Raw genomic sequence first — 23880 nt, forward strand, 5'->3', positions numbered from 1 at the left:
CATTCTAGGCTAGCTGGCTAACAGATTGAATTGCCTAACCATAGCTATGATTGGTTGTTCTTTGTTTCCTTGTGCCCTGCGATTGGTTGGCCACAGATTTATGGGCTAAAATCAGATGGGATGGGCTCCAGCACCCCCGCGATCCTTGTGAGGGTAAGCGGTTGAGAAAATGAGGTCAAGGATATCGATGGGTTTGATTAAAGCGCACGGCGTGGGCTCATTAGAAGTGGTCGTGTCAAAGCTTGGTTGCCAGATGCATAATGCACACGACGCGATCCCCTTACTTGGCCGCTCTGGTTGCCGCGGCAACGGCGCATGCATAATTGAATGGCAGCTGAGTGTGACTAGAAGGCAGCTTAGGCCGCCGGCCTTTTGGAGATCGGATTAAAAGACGCCGTTAAATCCACGGCCAGCTCCGAGGAAGGGCTCTCCCTGCCAAACTGCAACCCCGTCATGTAAAGCCTGGGCAGAGAGGCGCCGGAGCATGGACGGGGAGGCGGCCCAGGGGCGCCGCAGCGCCGACGGCCAGGCGGACGAGGGCCACGTCAAGTCCCAGAAGCGGGTGAGGTTCCGGGTGGCCTCGGGGACCAGCGGCCGCGTGCTCAAGGAGATGTTCAAGGACGAGGGGCCCCGCGATTCGCTGGACTCGGACGGGACGGGGAGCTCATTAGCCAGCGGGGACGGGGATCGCCCCGCCCGAGAAGGCTTCCCGGGGTTGGAACTGGACGACACCGACAGTGAAACTGACGAGCTGCTGGCGTACGCGGCGGGGGCGGCGGGGGAGCGGGCCTTCACCCCCAAAAGGGTCACCATACGCAGCAGGAACGGCACCGTGAGGGGGGTCAAGCACAAAGTGAGCGCAGGTCAGACGCTCTTTGAAAACTTGCCCCATTCCAACAGTGTAAGTCTTTTCATTTCGTGGACTGGGGATGATTGGTAAAAGTTGAAATATGGATCAATTTTGGGGGGATTTTTTATTACCGAGCATGTTTGTGGGGAGTACCCACACTGAGATTCAAATCCGGAAGGTCAAAGGCACAGATATCAAAGCAAGAGGGCCAATTTTGTGGAAAACAAAGATAATTTGGCTGCAATTGTGCATGATTTCCCTCTATTGAAAGCTCGCTACTTCCTGTGAAGCTGGCGTTCCATCAACAGGAACAAAGCGCCCTTTGTCGCGCCACGGTAGAAAGCAAAGTGCTGAGAATTCATTAGCCCGATTACTTTTTCCTGACACACTTGACCCGACATATCATTAATCTTTCATTCTTCACCAACCACGTCCGTCCGACATTGCGACTCGGACGCTAAACAAAACTTGCTCGGAGCTGTCCAAGGTGCCTATAAAGTAGAATTGGAGAAATCATTCAAAATTTGACTTTTTTTGGAAAATAATGCAATTTTTGGTCATTTTTTATAATGACAATTTGATTTCTAGTATGCAGCTGCATTTTGGTGTATTGGAAAATTTGCATGACTTGACTGCAGGGTGCGTGTGTTCAATTCCCAGTCTTCCTCAGAGACAATGTAAATATTTTGAATCTTTGCCACCATTGAAATTCTATTTTCTGTTGCCCCAGTTGGAGTTACTGCTGGAGTTGGGTCGGATGGTCATGTACACCACCAGCTTCCGGGTGGTCAGGACCACCTTTGAGCGCTGCGAGCTGGTGCGCAAAATCTTCCAGAACCACCGGCTCAAATTTGTGGAGAGGAACATCGCTCTGGATAGCGAATACGGCAAAGAACTGGAGGAGCGCTGCAAACGCGTAGGGGAGCCTCCCTCGCTGCCTGTCGTCTTTGTGGACGGTCACTACCTCGGGGTAGCTGGACATTTTTTGATCTAAAATTCAGGGTAAACAACTTTGAATATCAGATATTTTGGTATTAATGACATAAATGCTTGGCTTTCAGGGTGCTGAGAAGATCCTGAGCATGAACGAATCAGGAGAACTGCGAGATCTTCTAACAAAAATTGAGGTTGGTTTTGTCATTATCTCCTTAGATACTAATATCTTCCCAAAAAAAAATTATGATATCTGTAGTTTATGCTGATGTGTACTCACGGCTGCTATTACTTCCAGCGGGTGCAGGACCCCGAGACGTGCCAGAGCTGCGGGGGCTTCGCCTTCGTCCCGTGCCCGACGTGCCATGGCAGCAAAATGTCCGCCTTTCGCAACTGCTTCACGGACTCCTTTAAAGCCCTCAAGTGCACTTCCTGTAACGAAAATGGACTGCGGCCTTGTGGGAGCTGCAGTCACTGAGCCAGCATGTGTCAATCAAGTGCCTCCACATACTAACACTTCAAAAACAGAGACCCCCGGGACACCCCCCATAATCCCAAAATGGACTTTCCCTCTTCCATTGCCATTGTCAGCATTTTTTTTGTATGTTTTGTCCATGTTTCTATGTGTAAACAAAGAATAAAGAAGCGACTGTGAGAAATGCATTGGGGAAATCACATTTATTACAATAACAAAGAAAGGGGGTCTTTTTGTGTTGATTTTTAAAGCTAATAGTAGATTTTGGGCTTTGATTTTGTCAAATATATGGACTAAGAAAAGGCACAAAAGCATTTTTAAAATCAGAAAAGTAGATGCTTATCCAAAAAAAAGCTAGGAAAGTGCCAATAGTGATATTGTGTGCATGATGTGCACAAAAAATCTGTCATTTTTTGGCATGCCATTGAGGAGAGTTGCCTTTGTACCCAGTTTCAAGCAACTCATCAATCAAAGAGATAAAAACAGGAAAAACATGTTTTTCTATGACTTTTAACCCTATAAAAGTCCGACAAAATGGAACACTATTATCTCACTGGCTGCCACTGACGGCAAATAAGTGCCTAGAAATCACAACCCCAAGCTGCCAACCTTCCTTGCTGAAACAGATTGGACATTTAGTGTCATCAACGACTCTTAAACGTCAGCCAGACTTCCCAGTTTAAGGGAATATATATTAACACACCTGGTATCTGCATCTACAAACATCACATTTGCATTATATAGGTCATATTTTTTCCCAAATGATCTACTACATCATCTATAAACATTCTAAATGTAAATATTGTCGTTACCAAATCTATACGAACTATTTTTTCTTCCCCAATGACCAAAACAATGCAGTTCCAAAAGCATCGATTCCCATAAGTGGGTCAAAATCCAGTTGTCAACTCAAATTGAAGACCAAAAATAAATATATAAATAAATAAAACCGTAGTGGTCCAGGAGCAGGAGAGCTGGTTTGTGGACAAAATCCAGGGGATGATGTCACCCACGGATGGACAGATGGACGAATGTATGGACGCCCACCTCTCTAGGCTCTCATAGCCCTGTACAATGCTGCTTGAACATGAGCACACAAGGCAGCACCGTAAAGAGGCTAAAAGCGAAGAGCATGCGAAGATGAGGTAAGGAGGGGGGAGACAAATTCCGCCATTGATGCCTTCTTCTTCTCCTTCTTGTTGTTGTTGATGTCCTCCAAGATGGACTCGACGGAAGAAAAAACAGATCCTTGGGATGCCGCTTGTGATGGAGGATGGGAGCTTGGCGCGCAATGATGGACCACAGATGGATGGAGGGATGCTGGGATGAGAGGATGGAGAGGTGGGATGCAATGGGGGAGGACCAGCCTCCATCAAATGGCTAAGACGATCGTCCGCCGGCGTCAAAATGGAGCCGGCGTCAACGTTGCGTATTTACGCGTGCCTTCGATTCCGATCGAAGGAGTCCGCTTGGTCCCTCACATGCGCGCGCACGTGCACGCACGCCCCCGCGATTGACAGAGACGCGCGTGCACGGCGACGAGAAAGGTGGCCGAGTCCAGCAGCGTGTTTTGGGCTGGTGGCTCGTGACGTCAACGCCCACCTCCAGCTATTTTTGAGCACGAAAGCGACATCTACAGGTCATCAATGGAAGGATGCAGGACAGAAAGCACTTTTTGGACTTTTTGCCCTAAGAAATTATTCCAATTTAAAACTAAATGAATAAATAAAAGGGTACTCGTAGCAAAAACAGAAATCAAAATAATTTAATAAATTATTTCTGCAAATTTGTTCCAACTCCAGTATGAGTACAATACATATGCATCCCGCCTCTGCACATACACCCAAAATGTCAAAAAACAACTCTACAGTCCTCCCTAACTCAGATGAAATGTTGTTTTGAAAATAAAATCATGGCAGCACATTGAGTGCTAAAGCTATATTCAATATACATAATATTTTACCAAAATAGGCAGGTAGTATCTTCTGAGCAGCCATAACTATTTTTGCTTACCTTGTCATATTAAAAAATAAATCCCAAACTGGCTATGTGCTTTAATATTGTTTTGCCGATCATTATATTCATTTTGAACACTATCAATTCTGATCAAGCTCACGGGGGGTGCCGGAGCCTACCCCAGCTGCCTTCGTACTACACCCTAGACTAGTTTATTATTTAAGCTTCCCACTTCGTACACTCGGTTTGCAGTAAATCATCTTTATCAGGTAAAGTCGGTTGTTGTATGGTGATTTGCTTGGTGATAAAATTCATCAGCCAGAAAAACTATTTAAAAAAACAAAAAAACTATTATTTCTATGCTGAAATGAGAGGAAAATTGGGACTGTTAACTTGTGAGGAGGCAGACTTTGTCGTTAGGAATGAGAGGCGGGCGCCTCTTCTTCATCTTTAAAGTACTATACTTTGTGACTATAAGATCTCCAGGTCCACATGGCGGACCTCTGGGTTACGTTGCTGTGGAAGAGGACAAGTGGTTAAAGAAATGGTTCTGATCATATGAGTTGTTACCACAGACCTACAGGTTCCACATACCTTGAGTTCCTTCTCCAAGCGGTCCACCTCAGCTCCCAGGGTGTCGATAATGTTCTCACCGTGTTTCAGCATAAAGTTCTCAAGCTCTTCTGGGGTCTTCACCTGCTGAATGTCCTGCATGGGCACCAAAAAGCATTAACACTCAGACCTGGACTTTCCATTTGCGTCGAGGAGACTCACGTTTAGGATTTGGTCAATGTCTTGCTTTTCCAGATAGGAGCGGGTCACCACCCGTCCATCAAAGTCGACTTCGGCTTTAAAGCGCACTTTGCTGAGTCCCATATCCGTGGCCTTCACGTCGTGGATGGCCCTGAACCCAACAAAAAACAAAAAGGTTGACATGGTGAAGTTTTGTTTTAGTTATCTCTCTGCGGCTACCTAAGCTGTATATGCGAGAAATACGGTACCTGACGGCGGGGTCATTCTCCAAGAACTCCGTAAGTTTCTGGACGCTCTCGGGCTGGATGGAGCGCCCCAGCAGCGCCTCTGTGTTGGTGTAGATGAGAAACGCCGACACGGTTCCAAGAAGCGTTCCTACTCCCAATGAGCCCAGACTGTCGTAGTACGGATTCCCTGGCATCAATAAAACGTGGAAATTCTCATCATTTAACGTCCATGGTGGAGTTAAACTCACATGACTGTAAGCTTACCTGTGAGGGAGGTGAGTCCCATGCAGCCGGCGGCCATGATCACCCCGAGCACTGCAGCGGTGTCCTCAAGTAGAACGACGTTGGTACTTGGATCTCGACTCTGCATGACTGCGCACGAGATACACTTTTGGTCATTATCGGTCTATACATTTGTGTCAAAGTGCCTTTTTACTTGAATGACACCCACCATATTCGTAGAAGGAGAGTCCGTGGTTTTGGGCGCTTCTCTTGATCTCGTTGATGGCTACCAGGAGTGTGGCTGGAGGAATACAAAACAAATAAATAAACAGCCATTTTTAATGTTGAATTTAATTTTTATTTTTTTGGTGAATGTATTCAACTACGGTCTTGAGGCAAAAATTATTTGAGGATTTTTTTCCCCTGATATATGAATTGGCTACAAGACAATCTCCTTAAAAATCTTAAAATAACTTTATATTACATGGACCTACCTCCTTCAGACACCAGCGAACCAGCCAAAATGCAGTATGCCTGCCACAGAGAAAGCAGATTTTCAGCACATTCCCCAAATACAAATACGAACAGAGAGGGAGCCAAATTGAGAGGACAAACACCCATAGCAAAGACTCCATGGGCTCCGGGTGCAGAAGTCCCATGATTCCGTGGTACCAGGAGAGGCCGGCGCCCATCATAAAGATGCCTACGCCGCTGATGAGGGAGGCGATGTAGCGCATGTTGGAGAAGCCGTACCTGGAAGCGCAATTTAATTATTTTTGTTTTCGTGGTGGACCAAAGTGCATCGGGTGGTGCTTACGGATGGCCGGCGTCGGGGTTGCGAATGGACTGGCTGATGCCCAGAGCCAACAGGGCCTGATTGCAAGTGTCGGCTAGAGAGTGGATGGCCTCGGAGAACATGCTCGCCGAGCCCGTGTAGACCCATGCCAACAGCTTGAAGAAGAAGTTTAAGCCATTTCTGTGAACAAAGACAGAATAGTCAAATATCGTAGAAATGTGGAGGTCATTGACTCTTTATAACATTTTTTAAAAGAGTCCATGGGCATGATTTGTGTCTTTTGTTGTCTCTAGTGTATATAATGGTTTGTCCTGTGAGTCAGAGTTACATTGGGATGGTCTTAATAATCTTAATCGCCAAATTAAATCTTCCCTAAGCCTTTTTTTTCCACGCCCTAATCGAAGAGAGCATCTCGGGTTCATGTGACTAACTGCATGTGTCCTCTAACCCAATCATCTTAATGAAGTAGCCCAGCCCCTCATGTGAGGAGGCAACACTCTCATTTTCTTACTTGGGGGCTAAAGCATACAAAAACGTACGAGTAACACAAAAAAACGTGAAAAACTACGACAATCCTTGACTCACATGCAAATGGCGACCATGACCACTTTTCCCGGACCTTGGAGAAATGTCGTCCTTTTGCCTGATCGAGGCTGTACGAGAAGAGAACATTTTAAAATTAAGTTATAATCATTTTATACTTTGTCTTCCATGGCAACATTTCTAAATCCAGTTTTTCTAAACATATTTACCTTAGTGTTCCCCCAGAAATCTTTGTATTCTTTCAACAGCTGCTGACTACGGAAGATATCTGGAGGAGATAAAAAAACGACGGAAAATCATTTTTATCATTTATATTATCTAATTAAACCCACATTTGCATACGTTGCTAAATGAAAAGCAATTTCAATTTCTCAGCATCTCATTTTTCCAGATGTGCAACTGAGAAAATCATTTTTTGGCTTAACTGGGAGTACTATAAACTGTAATATTTTCACACTCTTACTTTCTTGGTACTCTCTTTCCACTTCTTTGCGTAGTTTTCTCTCCCTCGCCAGGGCTTCTTGGCTCCCCCACACATCCAGAGCTCTAAAATACCAAAACAATACAGTAATGCAACATTAACGACCATTTTATTTTGAAAAATAACTCCCGGGAAGTGGCACAACACTAACTTTGCCTCCACATCCGAACGCAGAAACACGGTGAATGCTTCAGTGTCATCGTGGGGGCTCCGCCTCCGGATCTTGCGAAGATGCTCCAAGTCGCTGTCGGGGGAAAAAGGCCACAAATGCTCGTGTGAGAAGAGGACGCTCCTCATTAGCGACTAATGGTAGCCATTCAGTCCTTCGTTAAGTCAGAAGGAATGCGAAGGGGGGAAGGGATGTGGAAGGCTACCTTGGTTTTAGACAGAACTCATTCATTGCTCGGACGGCTGTGATGAAGTTATTCTGAGTGTACTTGGCGCCGTATTCGCGCTTTTTCAGGACGGCTCGGACTGAGGGGAGAAAATTTGTTTAGACAGGGGTGAAGGACATGGAAAAAATAAAAATCTTATGATTTTAAATTACCTTTCACTTGAATCTTCTCTGCTTTTGTCAAGCCTTTAATTGCAGAAGCTAAGAAAGAAGCACATAAAATGTAAAGAGACTCCATGTTTTCAGTAGTTTCAAACAATAAAAAGACATAAATAAGATATTTTCGACAAAGTTTTACATTTCATTGCACTGCATTGCTACTTTTTTTTTAGGTGATGCTGTCATATTTGGGAACAACTTGTCACCTGTCATAGTTATGTTGGCTTTCACTTTTTCAGTTGTATTCGACGGAGATGAAGGAGGTCCATCTTTGCCGTCTGTGGAGTAGAATTGGACCGTGGCTGCTCCCAGCGAGGCAACGCGACAGTCCATGAATCTGAACACAGAGCTGGATTTGGCCCCTGTTCTCCAGCCTGCAAGATGTAAACATTAAACAGTAAATCGGGCAAAGCACAGAGTCAGTTTTAGGCGAGATCTCACCGAGGCACGGCTGGGGAAAGCTGGCTTGGTGCCGCCAGGAAAGCCTGCAGAAGACCTGCCACGGTCTGTGGGCCAGGCTCGGCAGCATCCCGGCGAACTGATGTAGTAACCCGACTAGCAGAAAATCAAATCCCGGTAAAAGATGCTACCTTCGCATGTCGATTTCAACTCATTCAAACAGCTCGACTCCGGAGGTGATGACACTCCGGGCATGACACCGTCAAGAAACTGATCGGAAACCAATACCACACAAATAAAACAATAGATTCTGGCGATAAATTACTCGGATCTTGAGGTTGACGATGAGGTCAACAAAATGTTGGAATCGGTTAGGCTAACGATGCTAAAGCAGTAAAGCCGAATGACTTGTATTAAAAGTCGAAGAACGATCTGCAAGACGGCGCAGATATTTGCTAAACTCACAAACACTAAAATGTAAAAGGATCTTTGACAAATGTCATACCGATTTACGGTGAGGTAAGTCCGGCATAGTCGATACTGGTGCCCATTTTTGCTAATCTATGGACAAACAGCAAGGTAAGTGCTACAAACATGCCGGGCACGTGACCCGTGACACTCTATGACGTAACGGTAATCCTCTCGTGGAACGAGTTGTGGAATCCACAGATAGCACAAACAACACTAGATGCTATTACGACCTGTAAGCCAGAAGGACGGTCGTTATAATTGTCGGCCATTTTGTGTCAGTATCATTCGTAGATCATAACACTAGTCAATGGATCTTTTGATCAACTTTATGACGCTAACTTTTAGGCTTTGCCCTACGTATGCAATATTATAATGATATGGATCTGACGTTTAAAACTCATTTTTTTGTATACACTAGACTACAAATAAGATGTCTTAGAGGGGAAAAAGGCAAGGACAATGCATAAAATGTATGAAAACATAATTCATATTTATTGATTCTTCATGACAGTACAGTACATGTGTGATCTGTAATTTATCCTAGGGAGATACCCCATTAGGTAGAAGTTTTTGGAAAAAAATGGACTGACTGAGAATCAAACATACAATACGATTGAGGTCTTTGGACTTTCTATATTATCACTCCATCATTTACTTAAAAAAAAAAAAAAGAATTAATTTGAATGACCCAATTACAGTACAATTTTAGAAAGCTACAACTCCTGAGGCAGAAAAAAAGGAAAAGCTGTGCAGAACAAAGGTCACTTGAGTGAATTAAATTTTAAAAAAAAGGTTATCAAGCAGGCCTGGTTGGCTGGTTTTCTATTAACGCATTGTGACGAGCTCCTCGGCGGAAGTGGGGTGAATGGCAATGGTCTTATCGAAGTCTGCCTTGGTAGCGCCGAGCTTGATAGCCACGGCGAAGCCCTGCAGTATCTCATCACAGCCTTGACCCTGCATGTGCAAACCTACAACCTTGGGGTGAAAAACAATAACAAATAAATAAATGAAACTTTGCAAGAATTAAAAAAAATGTTGATCTGTTGAAGACACCTACCTTTTCTTCCTCGCCAACGCAAACCAGCTTCATGAGGCAGAGAGTCTTCCGGGTTGTGATGGCATGATAAAGTGGCGTGAAGGTGGTCTGGTAGACCTTCACGTTTTCCTTGCCGCTGCTACTTATGGCTTCCTCTGTAAAAAAAAAAAAAAAGTACAATTGAGGGTAACCAAGTTAAGGGTGTGATGCTTCCTAATGTACCTTCTGTCAGGCCCATTGTGCCAATGGGGGGATGGCTGAAGACTACGGTGGGAATGTTGGAGTAGTCCAACTTGGAGTCCTTTTTGCCCTCGAACAGTCTGTGTGCTAACTTCCGGGCAGCAGCGATAGCAACTGATGAGAAACCAAATGTCCAGTTAATCCAATGATAAAATTGAACTAATAAGTCCAATTTTACCAGGTGTAAGAAGAGCTCTTCCGCAAACATCTCCGACAGCGTAGATTCCTTGGCGACTGGCGTTTTGGTACTCATCCACCACAATGTGACCCTGTTTATCCGTGTCCACGCCCTGATAACACACACAGGTTAATGTTGTTAATGGACAATCCAGTACAAAGAGAAATTGGTTCTATCCAAACATTCCAATGCATCATTAGACCAGATTTTCCTGTTGAGCTAATGCGAGTGTTTGCAATCCACTGTGTGGAAATGTGGGTCAAATATTGAGGTCTAATTGAAGTAGAATGCCACAAGAATGTTAGCGTTAATTAAAAAAATAGAATTTGACCATGTAACAGATTGTAGAACAGGTTTGAGCATAAAATCTCCTATTTGGATCACATATACGTACCAACTGGCCGACATTTAAACCGTCGATGTTGGGCATCCTACCGATGGCCCACAGGACGCAGTCCACTTCCGAAATAGTGCGGCTGTCCTTCTCGCCTTTGGTGGCGATTGTCACCTCCAACCCTTTGTCCGTTTTACGCAGCGACGTCACCTGGGAGTTCTTCCACAAATCCACGCCAGAGTTCTGCAGTTCTTTGGTGCAGTTGGTGCTTATAAAGCTATCAAAATTCCTCAAAACCTACAGAACAATTTAACATGAGTGAAGTAGCACATTGCTATCAATGGTCTAATTTGTATGGTATTTGAATTAGTAATTGTAGTATTGGACTTTCCATATGCATCTGTATATATTTTACCTCATTCTGTCGTATGATGAGGGATGTTTTCGAACCGAGGGTAGCGAGGATGCCCGCCATCTCCACCGCGATGTAACCAGCGCCCACCACCAAACTCCGTCTGTTGACCAAAATATATTGTTTATTTCCATGTAGGCTTAGTATCATTATTTTCAAGTAAGCGTAAATGTGTATGCTTACTTTGGAAGGGTTTCAAGTTCAAAAAAGCCATCGCTGGTGATGCCCAGGCTTGCTCCTGGATTGAGGAAATCAGATGATAACAATGGCGATGACTTCAACAAGTCACAACATAACACATCTAGACGTTTGTTGATTTAAATCAAATTCCCACCTGGAACCTCAGCATCGGACAGGACAAGTGGTTGCCCCCCAGTGGCGATGAGAATATGAGGCGCGGTGTACTTCTTGCCGTTGACCTCCAAAGTCGGCTGAGTATCGTTTGTGAACCTGGCGTGACCTTCAATTGTTGTGATGTTAGCCTGTCCAGGATGAAGTGTTTAAAGCATAGCGTCATTATTTTTTATGTTTTAAGAAGTACAACTTAACACATGGTTGAAAATGTGACCCTACCTTATCGAGATTGTTGCGGTAAATGGTATTCAGGCGACTGATGTAGGCATCCCTTTTAGCTTTCAGTTTTCTGGAAACACATTCAATGACAGATTTACACGTTTTATATCACAAAATATGTTGAATAGTGAATACACAGATCAGGTACACAATATGATGGCTATCTTTGGCCATAACTGGTTTTCCAACAAAACAAAAACATAAAAAAAAAATACAAATAAATACTTACTCCCAACTGAAATGAACGTTCTTCACGTCAAATCCATAATCGGCGTGATCGTGGAGAAACTCTGCGTGGACTGCCGCGTTCCACATGACCTTGAAAAAAAGAGTGACGAGCGTTAAATTGAAGTCAACTTTTTGACAAAATATGGCAATTGTGCTGTTTTTACCTTCTTTGGGACACAGCCAACGTTGACCTGTAAAAATGAAAAGCACATATTCTTGGGTAAGTTTGACAATAGTAATTTCATACTGTACATACATAACATTTGTCCACTACAACCGGTATGTAGCAAAAAAAACGATTCTCGTAAAAGCGCAACATTTCCCTTTACGTAACTTCCCCTTGTCACAATGTCACTACGCTTATCCCATGACACAAAGAGGTTCACCTGCGAAAATAAAATAACGCCCTTCTTAGAGTAACATACAGTATTTAATATTAAGAAATTGAAGAGCCGCTTCTTCACGGAAAATTCCCTCACACAACATACTAATACTCTAACAGTATAAAAATGAAAGTTCATCTGACTGACTTTTTTGATCGCTTTTTTTTAATTAACTTTTACATTCAATGATTTTCCTCCATAATCATCATCAAGGAGGTGGCTTGGGCAGCCTTCTGGTCACCTGGTCAGGGTAAAGTGGCACATTACAATCCCCCGATCTCTGTCTGGATCATCTTTTCACGAAGATCCCCCGAAACAACTCACCCGGGAGGCATCCCAATCTGATGCCCGAGCCACTTCGCTCTATTCTGAGCCCCCCATAGCTTCTAACCCTATTTAAAACGGGATGGACCCTAGAGTATACACTGTCAAAAGCAACTAACGACTTGCACCCAAAAAAAAAACTACATGTCGTTTCATTGAAGTATAGCTGAACTATTTCATGCATTTAGATTAAAATCAGCTAACCTTACCCAACTCATTCTGGACAACTTTACTTGAATATAGAACAATACACAAGGAAATAAATGAACAAGATGAAACCTGTAAGACATTGTGCAATGACCAGACTGTTTACTATTTTAGAACTTTCTTAGTTATTTCTGTGTATACTTTAGGGTCAATAATAAAAGTCAGACAAGTTACTCACGCAGGTACCTCCGAGTCTATTACTCTCGATGACGGCGGCGTTTGCCCCCAGTTCGGCCGCCCTCCGTGCCCCCGCTAGACCTCCGGATCCCCCGCCGACCACCAGGAAGTCGAACCGGGTGACCTCGCCCGCTTTCGCTGCCATTCCGCGACGATTTACACCGTAAGACGAGAAATGCCTGGCGATGGACGATGAGAAGATGGAAAGAAAGGAAGTTTGTGAGCTAGTTAGGCGGGTTATGATCGCCATAACCAGGAAGCTGATACGCGAGGGGGGTGTGGGACAAACGAGGCAGAGGGAGGGTCAAGCAAAAGCCAGTGGTTGCTGTGTCATTATGAAGAACAACAATAGTGTGTAATCCTAGAAAGCGTCCCCACAATGGTCACGGTGATGCTGCCTAGACAACGGCAGACGAAAACGAGACCGGCGAGACTTGAAATTGTCATTATTCTAATTAACTTGGACTTTGATGCATCAATATCAGACCAAATAAATAAAAGCGCATCTAACATACCCCGTCAGTGAACTTGATCGTGTTTGAAGGAGCCTGCTCATCCTTGCAAACAACATAGTTGCGTCACTTTGTTGTTATATTGTGTGGAGTGAAATTGTAGCTATATATATTTCTATTTTAAGAATACATGATGTGTTAAAGTTGATGTCTTGCAGTATAGAAAATATTGCAATGAATCGGAATAAATATTGTGTTTTTAGAAAATGTTGAGGTTATCCATCTTAAATCCAATATCGCAATACTTTCGTTTTAAGTATATTTTAGTAGCACTGGTGCTACACGAATATATTATTATTATTTCCTTCCAAAATAGTGATCATTACGATATTCCGGTTTGTGTTTTCGACGTAAAACACCGCATCTCAAATACCGTCTTGCATTTCACAATTTATATCATATACTACGACCTCATCAGATTTGTATTCACTTCTAGATAATTAGTTGTTTATTAAAATGTACAACTACGCATTTGAGCATTTTTTAAATATAAAAAAAATATAAAGTAAATATGTATAAGTAATATGTAGTCTTTATTTTGAAAGTAGGTTCAATCGTATCCGGCATTCATCTAGCATGCTAATCAAATACAGGCTAACGACAAATCGACTCCCACAGACGAGGAGCTTTACTGCCTCCAAAATATCCATCCAAAATGTATTTTAATACTCTGCAATAAGGTACGTAAGCAACATTCATCTATCTAGCCATCAGATCTTTGAACTATGGCATCGGATCTTCCTCATCCCCGTTTGCCACAGAAGCTTTCGGGCCTTTACATTGAACCAACGTGAACGTTTATCATCAACACTCGTCATCAAATAGTTATCTTTCTCATTTGGGAAAATTCCCGTAGAGGATCCGTGTCAAAGTCCGTGTGGTTGGCGAGCCACATTCATGCCAAATAAATCCTGATGTGGGCCGGATCGGTTAATTTTTGTCTCAAAATTGGACATCTATCACTGTCAATAGCACGCAACGAGTTCATTTGCATAACTTTTTTTCACATTTCAATTTTCAAAGACGTACAGGTTATTTCCCATGTATTTTGAGGGATTTTCTGCAAGGCCTCTTGTTTGTCACTTCCAAAAAAATGCTGTCAGACCGGATCGGACCCCCTTAGCGGGCCACTTTGACACCCCTCCACGGTGTAGACGTCATACCTTGAGATACGAGCTCAACATGTTCTCGGGTCGAGCTCGTATGTCAATGTAGTCCTACTCAAATCAATTTTTCCCAAATATAAAAGAACTGAAAACAAATTAATCCATTCCCATCCTCCTGAAAGAACACCTAAAATAGGATATTGCAATAGAACATGTTTTTAATTGTTCTAGATCACCAGCTTTGCTCACAAAGTAAGAAATACATGGTTGTGATCTGCAAGAAAATGTGACAAAAATGCCCTCGTATCTCAAATTTCTCATATGTTGGGACACTCGTATGTCAAGGTATTCTACAGCCGACAGTGGAGAGGCATGCGGACGTCGGTGTGAATCCGCCCGTGCAGCTGCCGCCCGCCGGTCGGACAAGGCTACTCAACATGAAGTCCGTCAACTGCCAGCGCTTTCCCTTCTTTGGGCCCACCAGACAACCAGGTGACGACATGGTCCTCACGCCGAGGTTCCTTGATCCAAAGCAATGCCCCAAATGTGACTTTTCAACCGTTGACGTCAACTTGTTCAAAAGACATACGTACGAGCACATGGCGTCCAAGCCGTGCTGTCTTCACTGCCAAAACGTCCCATTAGGTAGGGAAGAATCCTTCAAATCGTCTCTCAAATGCCCCCACTGCAAACTGTCCTACTCCCGCAATGCAAGTCTTTTGAAGCACATTGAGCGCGTGCACTCCAAAAACATTAATCAAGGACTCAAAAAGGCCAGTGCCAACAAAGACGCCCACTTTTTCAACGCCCTACCGGCCCAGAATTTGACGCAACCCGCGGTTTTGCCATCCCTCCATACGCCTGCCTTCAGTCCTGGATCAAAAGATGTGCAAGAAGATAGGTCAATTAATAAAATACTTCCATTTTTTTCAAATGCTGTCTCGGAGAGCGGTATTCATTCAAACCGGGCTTTAACGGTTTCGCTCCCGGAGGAAATCAGCATCCCGGCCGGTTGCCTGGTTGAACTGGTGGAAGTGAAAACCGTCAATGGGTCAAAGGAACTCAAACTCCGACTGGTGTCACGACACGAAAAAGAGGCCGAAATGAGAGCCTCGCGAACTCTACCCAAACAAAATGTCATCGAATCTAAGACTTCTGCATCCAAATCACAGCCTCCCATTGCGGTCCGGTCCACGGTTAACAGAAATATTATTCCGGAAAATAAACCGACAGCCGTCAAAACGACATTTCATCAAAGCCAGGCTACTAAACCAGTAAGCACAGCCAGTAGCCTCGTTTTAAATCAAGCCAACAAAGAGAAACCTACACTGAAGAGGACGTCACAGGATGTTATTGACTTAGAAACCTGGACTAAGGTTTTCAAAACTGTCTGCCATCCAGAAACGATAGAATACCCTTCCTCACAGAGTCTGTCAGTCTCCAGTCAAGCAAAACTCCCCAACATTCCCATTGAAACTGGCGCTTTCAGCTCCTTCGGACAGCCCGTTCAAAAGATATCTTGGCAAAAACGAGACGAGGGACTGAAGACTATTCTGGAGAGTACTACTCCTTGGACTGGAAAGAGGACTGGAACTCATGAAGAAGGTTTTCTGGAACGTCCACCTAGCGTGGTTTGCCTCAATGATAATAACAATAGCCCTTATATCAAAGACACGCCCAAGGTGGTAATCACGCCCAAGGTGGTGGGAACGCCAGTGCGGGTAACTCAGAAAATACACAAACCGGCGTCCTCGAAACTCCAAACCGTCAAAGTGCTACCTCCAAAGGTGAAGCCTCAACAGAAGACCGTTACTCCTCGTTCCTCTAATCCAAGTCAAATCAACGAGCAGACAAACTTCACTACCCAGATACCCGTGGGGTCTTACCACCCCGAGTCAAAAATTGGTCCAGCTTGGTCTCAGGGTGTCCATGTTGGCGTTAAGCAGTCTTCTGAAAGAGACACTCCAAAACCAGAGGGTTTCCCAGTCATCTCCTCCGTGTTTTCCCTCAGCCAAGAACCGGAAAATTCCCAAGCTGCCATGCGACCGCTCGTCAGGGCGCTGCGGGATATCGTGATGGACGCCGCTGATACGTTGGCGCCAAACGTCGATGATAAAGACCAGTTGCGGGTCAACCCGACCTATGGTTCGGTCAAAGTAGAAGGTAAAGAAGTGGTTCAAGATCCGGTCAAAGTAGAAAGTAAAGAAGAAGTGGCTCAAGAGCCGCCTATCTCGCCATCGCTTGACGTCAAGCCCGACGTCAAGTTGGAAAAAAGCAGCTCCACGCAGACGGACAATGGCGGTCTCGCTCCCAACTTGAAATCCGAAGATGCCCAAAACCTGTTGGACACGCCCACTGTCACCCATGTCAATAGCCAACATGACATTTTCAAATACGTGACCGTTCCACTGACCAGAGTGGACGGCGTCTGGACGACCCGAGTGCCGGCGGACGTCGGTCACCGACCCAAACCCCCTCACAACGCCATCTGCCTTATGCCACTCAAGGTAGGGCAATCAGTCATGAGCCCGAGCCTGAACCAGCCGGTGGTCGTGCTCAATCACCCCAAGCCACGGCGAACCCTGCAACACATGCTGGACGCCGTCCCTTACGCCAGAATCCCCGCAAAGGCAGCAAAGTGCCAAATATTGAAGATGAGGCTGGGGAAAGTAGTCGGGCAGAAATATGAGGTGACGGGCTGCACCGTTCGATTTTCCCAGTAAGGCCATTTCAAGCTTCTCATGTCCATATAAGAACTGATGCACTCTTGTTTAAAGACCAATTTGTATATAAACTAAAGTGTTTGTGTCTGAATAGTCGTTTTTCTCTCTGTGCCTGAGATTGGCCGCCAACCAATCCAGATTGGCTCTAGCAGTTAGTAAACATGTGGTGCCTTGCTCAAGTGCACCTAAACAAACAGCAAAATACTTTAAAATAATTTTAAAATTAAATTTAAAATAATTTTTACCCCTCCTGAGATATAAAATGAAGTGTTATGTGGACATGTTCAACTTGGCATAAGTACTCAAACTTGTATATTCTTTGTTTATTCTCCTGTTTGTTGATATGTTACATTGACTTCAATTTGGAAGTTGCTCTTCATCACTCCTACGGTAATGACCAACTTTGTCCGCAAGGGGGCTCTAAAGCTATTTTGTGTAATTACTTTTTTGGGGTTGATATTTGTACATAAACTCGTATACATAGATGCCCACCAGCATTTCTTTTTATCATGTTAAGCATGTTACATTCCTTTTCTTAAATGATATGAGTAGATGTACAGAGTGGAAGAGTTATGACTCCAAATTATATATAAATGGCCTTCATATCATTCAATGCTGATTGTATTATATTACCACAGTCTTATGCTGGTTTAAAAGTGTCTATGCTTCAAAATGATTTACTATATTTTGGTTCGTGAACCTTTCTGTGCATCATGTACACTGAATTTATTTGTATATCCCAATTTTATTTCTTATATTTAGGTCCGGATAGCCCGGCCATAATATTAGGTACGCCTTCCAATCTTTTTTGTCCACAGATCATGTCTTTTTCTTTGGCTATATTCATCTAAATTCTTTTCTGTAAAGATGAATTTTTCTAAATAACCATAATGAAGTATACACAAGATGGTTCTGCCCTTTAAGACGCTCATTTAGGGAATTTAAGAAGTAGACTACGGTACATGTGATGTTGTAGTTGAGGGGTTGTACCTCCCTGCCAAACATCCAATGTTTGATTTTAATTTTATTGAGGTTCTGAACTAATGAAATGTTTTTGAAATATTCAAACAGTGCAATCTTGAATCTGCTATGACTGACTAATTTTTTTTTATAACGAATGTTCCTTATTGCAGCCCATGTGTTCATTTTTGTAATATAACTACACTGTCTTTTTATATTAAAAGCCTGATCATGTTGATCAAAAGCAAACTTTTAGCAAGAAGCTGTGGTGTATTAGCTCAAGAATTAAAATTGGCATGTCAATCCACGATAGGCTCCAGCACCCCCAGGGGGTTTATGAGGATAATCGGTACGGAAAATGTATGTATTTATAGTAGGGACACAGTGGGACAAACTTTTTATAACCAGCAGATGGTGCAAAATATATTGTAATTGTGAATGTTGGCCTGCTATTTAAGTTATTTTATTTTTTTCTCAGAAGGGTCGCAGGGGGTGCTGCAGCATATCCCAGCTAGGTATGGACACTGAATTGGCCAGCCAATCATAGGGTGTCCAACTTAGGTTGGTTCATGGGCCGCATTAACGTCAACTTGATTTCATGTGAGCTGCACCATTTTAGATATAATATATAGATTTTTTTTTTTTTAATCGAGTTAAAGTAGAGTTAATTCCTGCTTCCGACAATTTCCTATTGGGAATTTGTTGGGCATCAAAAATGAAAGTTTTTAGAAATTCCATTGCATCCTTGCGTAGTGCTGAAGCAGAGACCAAACTCGCCCTTGGGCCGACGTTCCCCAACTTTTATCCACCCAAAGCATACATTCCACAATATTTCAATGGAAATCATCAATGCTCTCTACTTTGAAGGCAACCAACGCAATATCTTCACCATGGTTTCACATCCCAGCCTTGTAAACCAAGCCTGGCTATCCCCATTCCCCATGGCTTCCAATATCGAAAAGACCCTTAAAAAGCATCAATTTGGCCCAAGCTGGTGGATGGCCCTCCTCCAATCAGTGAAGACGCCTCCAGGGCCAAATAGATCAGAAAAAAAACAGATCTGAGGGTGCTCCTGTTGACAATAGTGTGATTCTTTCTTGTCTGCTGGATAAGTGTAATCTCCCGCGGTGTGACACAGCCAACTTCAGGCCCCGGAGACCCGGCGGGGCGTCACGTTAACTCAGCGTGACGTTTGTCTCACATCCGCCCAGCTTTCATTCCGCCAGCGCAGCAGAGTTCAGAGCGGCTCTTGTTTTCACTCTCCTCCACTCTAATTATATTCGCCAGAGATTTTTCCAAGACAAAGCTTTATGGCGCTAACAAGTGACACGAATAGGACAGCGACGAGTAGGACCATTACGCTTTTGGCTCTCCGTCGGTTTGGAATGCAACTTGACTTGTATTATTTGGCTATTTGGTTGCCATCCAGCCGCCGTCAGATCCATCCGCTTGGTTTAGGTCGGGGATGCGGGTGCCCATTTCATCTCAAATGTAAAAGAAAATGGACCTAGTAGACGAGGCTTCTTTCAGAACATTTTACTGATGATGGTGATGATAATGATGAATATTGATGATGATGATGAGGATGTTGATGATGATGTTGATGATGATTGATGATGAGGATGGAGATGAGGACAAGGAGGATGTTGATGATGATGAGGATGATGATGATGAGGATGAAGATGAGGATGAGGATGAAAATGAGGATGAAGATGAGGATGAAGCTGAGGATGAAAATGTGGATGAAGATGAGGAGGATGATGAGGATGAGGATGACTGATGATGGCGATTATTCTAGATGATGATGATGATTGTTATGATTCTTATTCTTATTCATTATACGTCCTCTATTATACTAATAATGTCGTCAAAACAATTCAGAGACATTTTCTCCTTTAAAAATAGTAAAATGACAAAAAAAGGCCCACATTTCCATGTTGTATGTTGTATACTTTTAAATTGTGAGGATGGCTCTCAAGGACTAACAGATGGAATTATGAATTGTTTTTATATTTCTCTGGATCACAAAGGTTCCTGTTTGAATGTACATATTCACATTATGGCATTTATGTCATTGTCATAAAATACCGTTACGGTGATTGAGGGGCATCTCAGGACTCTTCCTACGTTCCCCGAAAAGCTGCTAAACGACTTCAAATTTCAGTTTTTGTTCGTTTGACTGCTCATCATTTGCTGACTTGTCCCCATGGCTACCGCTATTTATGTCCTCGCTCCCCGTCTTTTCATTTAGACGCTGCCATGACATTATGAAACCAACCTGAGAAGTTTACATTGGGCTGATGAGTGGGCCTGCCTCATAAAAATGCCTCATTTTCATTTTCTTTTCCTTCATTTTTCTTCTTCATTTGGGCAAGACCTCGCCATCCAAAGCCGTCACCTCACCCAGTTGGAATTGGATTTTTTTATTTGCCAGTGTGGTGCAACCCGCAGCGGGGTTCGCCTCGGCTACTTTACTGGGATTAGCGGGTCCTGGGAAGTGCTTTTGGATGAGTCACATGAAAGCAAAAGAGATTACAAAGATGAAACTGGAAAATAAACTTGGAGCCAATCGGGGAAAGGGACGCCGCCGTGAGGGATTTGCGGACACTCGGCTGGGCTACTTTGGGATTTGCCACCCAGGCTTCTCCGCGGGTATCCGAGAAAAGGACCTTGTAATGAGACACTCGGTTTTCAGAATTGGTGCAATATTCTTAAATCAAATTTCTGGAAATTCATTTGAATGAAAAATGAAGAAATGATGGAGAATACAAAAATCATGGGTGTGTTAAACAACCGGAAAGTTTTCGGCAGACTGTAAAGCTCGAGACGGGAGCACAAGGTCAGCCTCCCTCCTGCGGTTTGGACCTGCAACACAATCGTCTCCATTTCCCGGGGAAGATTGCCATCTGGCCTCTCATTTGCTCTGATGCTTATCTTGGGAGACGGCTTCCCAAATGCGTCCACACCTTCTTCGCTCACCGCCGCGACCCACTGGCCTGTCAATCAGAACCCCCCCACATCTCCTCCGCTCGTCCTCGACCAAAAGACAAACTTCCCCTCATCAGTTCCGGGCTGCTCACTATGAAATAAGATCCAGTTGTAGCTTCGTACGAAAAGAAACATTGGGATGCCTCGCATCTGTTAATCTGCCCCAAGGCAAATATAGTGTGGAGTATATGAATAAAATATTTAGCACCATCTCCTGGTTAAAAACAAAATGGTTATCCCAGTACGTTCTTATGATATATTTCTCTTTTCATCATTTTCTGTAGAGGTTTTTCTGATAAGGGTAGTGGGGGTGCTGGAGCCTATTGCAGCCAGCTATGGGAAAAAGTTGCAAAATATCCTGTATTATTTGCCAGCCAATCACCGGGCTCCAGTTTATATGATCTCATCTCATTTGCTGACTCACTTTATCCTCACTAGGGTTGCAGGGGGTGCTGGAGCCCATCCCAGCTGACTTCAGAGCTAGAGGCAGTGGGCAGCCAATCACAGGGCACAAGGTAACAAACAACCACTCACGCTCACACAATTTAGAGTGTTCAATCAACCTACCATGCATGTCTTTGTTATATGGGAGTAAACCAGAGTACCCGGAGAAAACCCACACAGGGCTAACAACGGGCACAACATCCAAACTGGGGCGTCCAATAATTCGATTTAAATAAGTATAAAGTGCTTTATATAAATGGAATGTATAATGACAATTATAATGTAACAGTGGAAGGAAGGAATTTTTAATACATTATTATAATATTTATTTTTTAAATTAATTAATAATTAAATTAATCCGATCGAGTTTTCATTGAAGAGTTCAGTGAGCGTTTCTTCTCTGTGTTTTTGATACGAGTTGCATTTCACTTGAAATATAGCAAAGAAGAAGAAGACATGTTTTGTTTGGGGTTGTTCTTTTTGTTATTAATAGAGTGTCGTCGTCTCCCCGCTTTGGGCCTTTCGAAATGGTGAGAACAAGACTTGCCAGCTTTAATCCACTGCGTATATAAAAAGAAGGATGGGATAATGTCACCCAGATAAGATCTGAGGGAGCTTGTCTTTATCTCTCCGATGAGACTGGGATTCAGCGCCGTGAATAATTAAAGCCGCCGGCGCTGATGCCGATCTGCGGACGCCGGGGTCGGCAGATCCAGTGGGGGTCTCTCTGCTGTTGGGGGGGGGGGGAGGAGAAAGGGAAGGTGGCGACCCGGGCCACATCAGTCACCGGCCCTGGCTGCCCGGGGCACTTTGCTGAAGGTCAGGAGATGATGGATAGCATGGCGAGAGCCCTGGCTCACGGCAGACGTCGACCGGAAAACCAATGTTCCTCGTGTGAAGTACCGGTTAGTAGCTGGGAGAACTTTTTTATTTCCATAAATCAAGTGGAAGCAGAGGAAACTAACCGTCAAGTTTTGTTTAGGCCATTACCATGAAATAGATCATCTGTCATTTGATATACAGATATGAATAATACAGTCCGAGATAGAATTTTAGCTTCATTAAAGGTTTATCAAGTGCTCAACATTTTGAAGACCTTGAGGAGTGAAGACAGAAGGTTCGATAATATCGACGAAGGGAGATAATGACGGAAAAATTGGCCAGGAAACTGGATTTATTTGGTTATGCTGACTAAATATCCATATATATATATTATATTTGATAGTGCATAAATGTCCAGTACAACAAATCTGCTATCTTAAGGATAGTGTCACAAAAGTATAAATTCAAAAGTAAAGTTGATCTAACCTAATACTTTAAGGAAATATTTATTTATAAATGTATACTATAAAATACTGGTCATTCATGATTTAGTGGTAGCCAGAGTTGCCAAATAGTACCACTCTTTTGTAGTTTACTACTAAATACGTGACATCACTGGGAAAAATGCCCCCAAAATCTGAAAATTCTCCTCTAAAAAATACCTTTTCCATATTTAGTCGCCACCAAATTCCGACATACGCGTAACCCCATCATGTGTAATGCCACCCCACTCCATCATTTTTCCATTATCCAATCAGGGCAGCACAATAGCACCGGCCTGTATAATTACTGCAATACCCTGACCAATGTATGTCGGTCCTGACTCTCCTTCCCCCGAAATGCTTCATTTGGGAACGCAAAAGGTGGCGGGGGGTGTCGGAGGTGGCGCGGGTACAGGAATGAACATCTGTCTCCCTTCCGGCGTGGCCACGGATTGGCGGCGGCCGCCAGTTTGGGCTCCCGTGGCCTGGCCAGCAATCCATCTACATTAAGTTGAATAAAAGCGAGCGTGCTTGCCGTCACCCTGGTTGCCTACGGGGCAGGACGGCAGGCACTCCATTCAAATCAGCCATGGATCTTACACACACATGCAGACAATTTACCCACGTTTTTACTTTAGTAGCACTCGTCACTGGACAAAGGACAAAGATTGAAGGTTAAATGCCCGGGCGATGATTGTCAAAAGCATCATGGCTTCCAAATGATGCTATTAATGAGAACACTTTTTGTAATATTATGACAGTTCAGAGTCAACTCAATCCTCCCGGTTAATAACAGTCCAGTTGGAAGCTATTACCGTATTTTTTTCGCGTATTAGACGCATCCGCGTATAAGTCGCACCCTTAGAATTGCCATTGAATGGTTGAATTTGACTTTTTTTTTCATATAAGACGCTCCCTGGTTCACAATTTCCCCCAAAAAATGTCTTGAATTTCATTCATAGATGTCAAAATACATATTGTTTAGCATTTTATCTGTTTATCTTTTCTCTATTTTGAAATAAATGACCGTATTGGCTGCAATGTTATGCTGTTTTGTCTTTGCCAACTTCTAATTTGTGCCCATGATTCAGT

At 43.6% G+C, this 23880-nt stretch overlaps 4 protein-coding genes across 8 annotated transcripts; 2 read left to right on the plus strand and 2 right to left on the minus strand.

The window, feature by feature from the left end:
- The first annotated feature begins 248 nt into the window (after window positions 1-248).
- Window positions 249-2415, plus strand: grxcr1a (glutaredoxin and cysteine rich domain containing 1 a). The gene is made up of 4 exons (XM_077733630.1): window positions 249-901; window positions 1581-1820; window positions 1912-1977; window positions 2082-2415. The coding sequence occupies exons 1-4, from the start codon at window positions 485-487 to the stop codon at window positions 2259-2261; spliced, it is 903 nt and encodes a 300-aa protein (XP_077589756.1). The 5' UTR covers window positions 249-484; the 3' UTR covers window positions 2262-2415.
- A 1593-nt stretch (window positions 2416-4008) lies between these two features.
- On the minus strand, window positions 4009-8862 carry slc30a9 (solute carrier family 30 member 9). Of its 3 annotated transcripts, none has more exons than XM_077733444.1 (18): window positions 8694-8862; window positions 8231-8344; window positions 7996-8163; window positions 7784-7831; window positions 7611-7710; window positions 7388-7480; window positions 7219-7301; window positions 6965-7023; window positions 6798-6865; window positions 6234-6392; window positions 6034-6169; window positions 5911-5950; window positions 5646-5717; window positions 5459-5566; window positions 5216-5381; window positions 4989-5118; window positions 4809-4922; window positions 4009-4730 (listed from the first exon to the last, which is right to left on the minus strand). In XM_077733444.1, the coding sequence occupies exons 2-18, from the start codon at window positions 8316-8318 to the stop codon at window positions 4686-4688; spliced, it is 1677 nt and encodes a 558-aa protein (XP_077589570.1). In that variant the 5' UTR covers window positions 8319-8344; window positions 8694-8862; the 3' UTR covers window positions 4009-4685. The 3 variants fall into 3 exon arrangements, with proteins under 3 accessions (XP_077589570.1, XP_077589571.1, XP_077589569.1); XM_077733445.1 differs by having other exon boundaries at window positions 8231-8458; window positions 8694-8846; XM_077733443.1 differs by having other exon boundaries at window positions 8231-8832.
- A 266-nt stretch (window positions 8863-9128) lies between these two features.
- On the minus strand, window positions 9129-13576 carry gsr (glutathione reductase). 2 transcript variants are annotated; one of them, XM_077733447.1, is made up of 13 exons: window positions 13267-13576; window positions 12753-12930; window positions 11825-11851; window positions 11662-11750; window positions 11433-11502; window positions 11194-11341; window positions 11043-11097; window positions 10863-10962; window positions 10508-10744; window positions 10114-10225; window positions 9918-10049; window positions 9717-9850; window positions 9129-9634 (listed from the first exon to the last, which is right to left on the minus strand). In XM_077733447.1, the coding sequence occupies exons 1-13, from the start codon at window positions 13320-13322 to the stop codon at window positions 9485-9487; spliced, it is 1488 nt and encodes a 495-aa protein (XP_077589573.1). In that variant the 5' UTR covers window positions 13323-13576; the 3' UTR covers window positions 9129-9484. The 2 variants fall into 2 exon arrangements, with proteins under 2 accessions (XP_077589573.1, XP_077589572.1); XM_077733446.1 differs by lacking the exon at window positions 13267-13576 and having other exon boundaries at window positions 12753-13173.
- A 221-nt stretch (window positions 13577-13797) lies between these two features.
- znf518b (zinc finger protein 518B) lies at window positions 13798-18301 on the plus strand. 2 transcript variants are annotated; one of them, XM_077732422.1, is made up of 2 exons: window positions 13798-13943; window positions 14715-18301. In XM_077732422.1, exon 2 carries the CDS (start codon window positions 14807-14809, stop codon window positions 17090-17092), a length of 2286 nt encoding a protein of 761 aa, XP_077588548.1. In that variant the 5' UTR covers window positions 13798-13943; window positions 14715-14806; the 3' UTR covers window positions 17093-18301. The 2 variants fall into 2 exon arrangements, with proteins under 2 accessions (XP_077588548.1, XP_077588549.1); XM_077732423.1 differs by having other exon boundaries at window positions 13825-13943; window positions 14726-18301.
- Window positions 18302-23880: the final 5579 nt, after the last annotated feature.

Source organism: Stigmatopora nigra, chromosome 14 (assembly GCF_051989575.1).
Source record: "Stigmatopora nigra isolate UIUO_SnigA chromosome 14, RoL_Snig_1.1, whole genome shotgun sequence".
In the NCBI taxonomy this organism is placed as follows: domain Eukaryota; kingdom Metazoa; phylum Chordata; class Actinopteri; order Syngnathiformes; family Syngnathidae; genus Stigmatopora; species Stigmatopora nigra.

What these genes read in the sequence shown, in the direction of transcription:
- slc30a9 (XM_077733444.1), bottom strand. Translation starts at nt 8,318, where the DNA reads ATGCTGCCGAGCCTGGCCCACAGACCGTGGCAGGTCTTCTGCAGGCTT. An exon ending in AACCCCGACGCCGGCCATCC is followed by an intron (nt 6,170 to 6,233) that starts GTAAGCACCACC and finishes TTGCGCTTCCAG; the next exon opens with GTACGGCTTCTCCAACATGC. An exon ending in ACTCTCCTTCTACGAATATG is followed by an intron (nt 5,567 to 5,645) that starts GTGGGTGTCATT and finishes TCTCGTGCGCAG; the next exon opens with TCATGCAGAGTCGAGATCCA.
- gsr (XM_077733446.1), bottom strand. Translation starts at nt 13,001, where the DNA reads ATGGCGATCATAACCCGCCTAACTAGCTCACAAACTTCCTTTCTTTCC. An exon ending in ACCGCAACAATCTCGATAAG is followed by an intron (nt 11,342 to 11,432) that starts GTAGGGTCACAT and finishes CATCCTGGACAG; the next exon opens with GCTAACATCACAACAATTGA. An exon ending in AAGAGCTCTTCTTACACCTG is followed by an intron (nt 10,050 to 10,113) that starts GTAAAATTGGAC and finishes GTTTCTCATCAG; the next exon opens with TTGCTATCGCTGCTGCCCGG.
- grxcr1a (XM_077733630.1), top strand. Translation starts at nt 485, where the DNA reads ATGGACGGGGAGGCGGCCCAGGGGCGCCGCAGCGCCGACGGCCAGGCG. An exon ending in ACTTGCCCCATTCCAACAGT is followed by an intron (nt 902 to 1,580) that starts GTAAGTCTTTTC and finishes CTGTTGCCCCAG; the next exon opens with TTGGAGTTACTGCTGGAGTT. An exon ending in TGGACGGTCACTACCTCGGG is followed by an intron (nt 1,821 to 1,911) that starts GTAGCTGGACAT and finishes CTTGGCTTTCAG; the next exon opens with GGTGCTGAGAAGATCCTGAG.
- znf518b (XM_077732422.1), top strand. Translation starts at nt 14,807, where the DNA reads ATGAAGTCCGTCAACTGCCAGCGCTTTCCCTTCTTTGGGCCCACCAGA.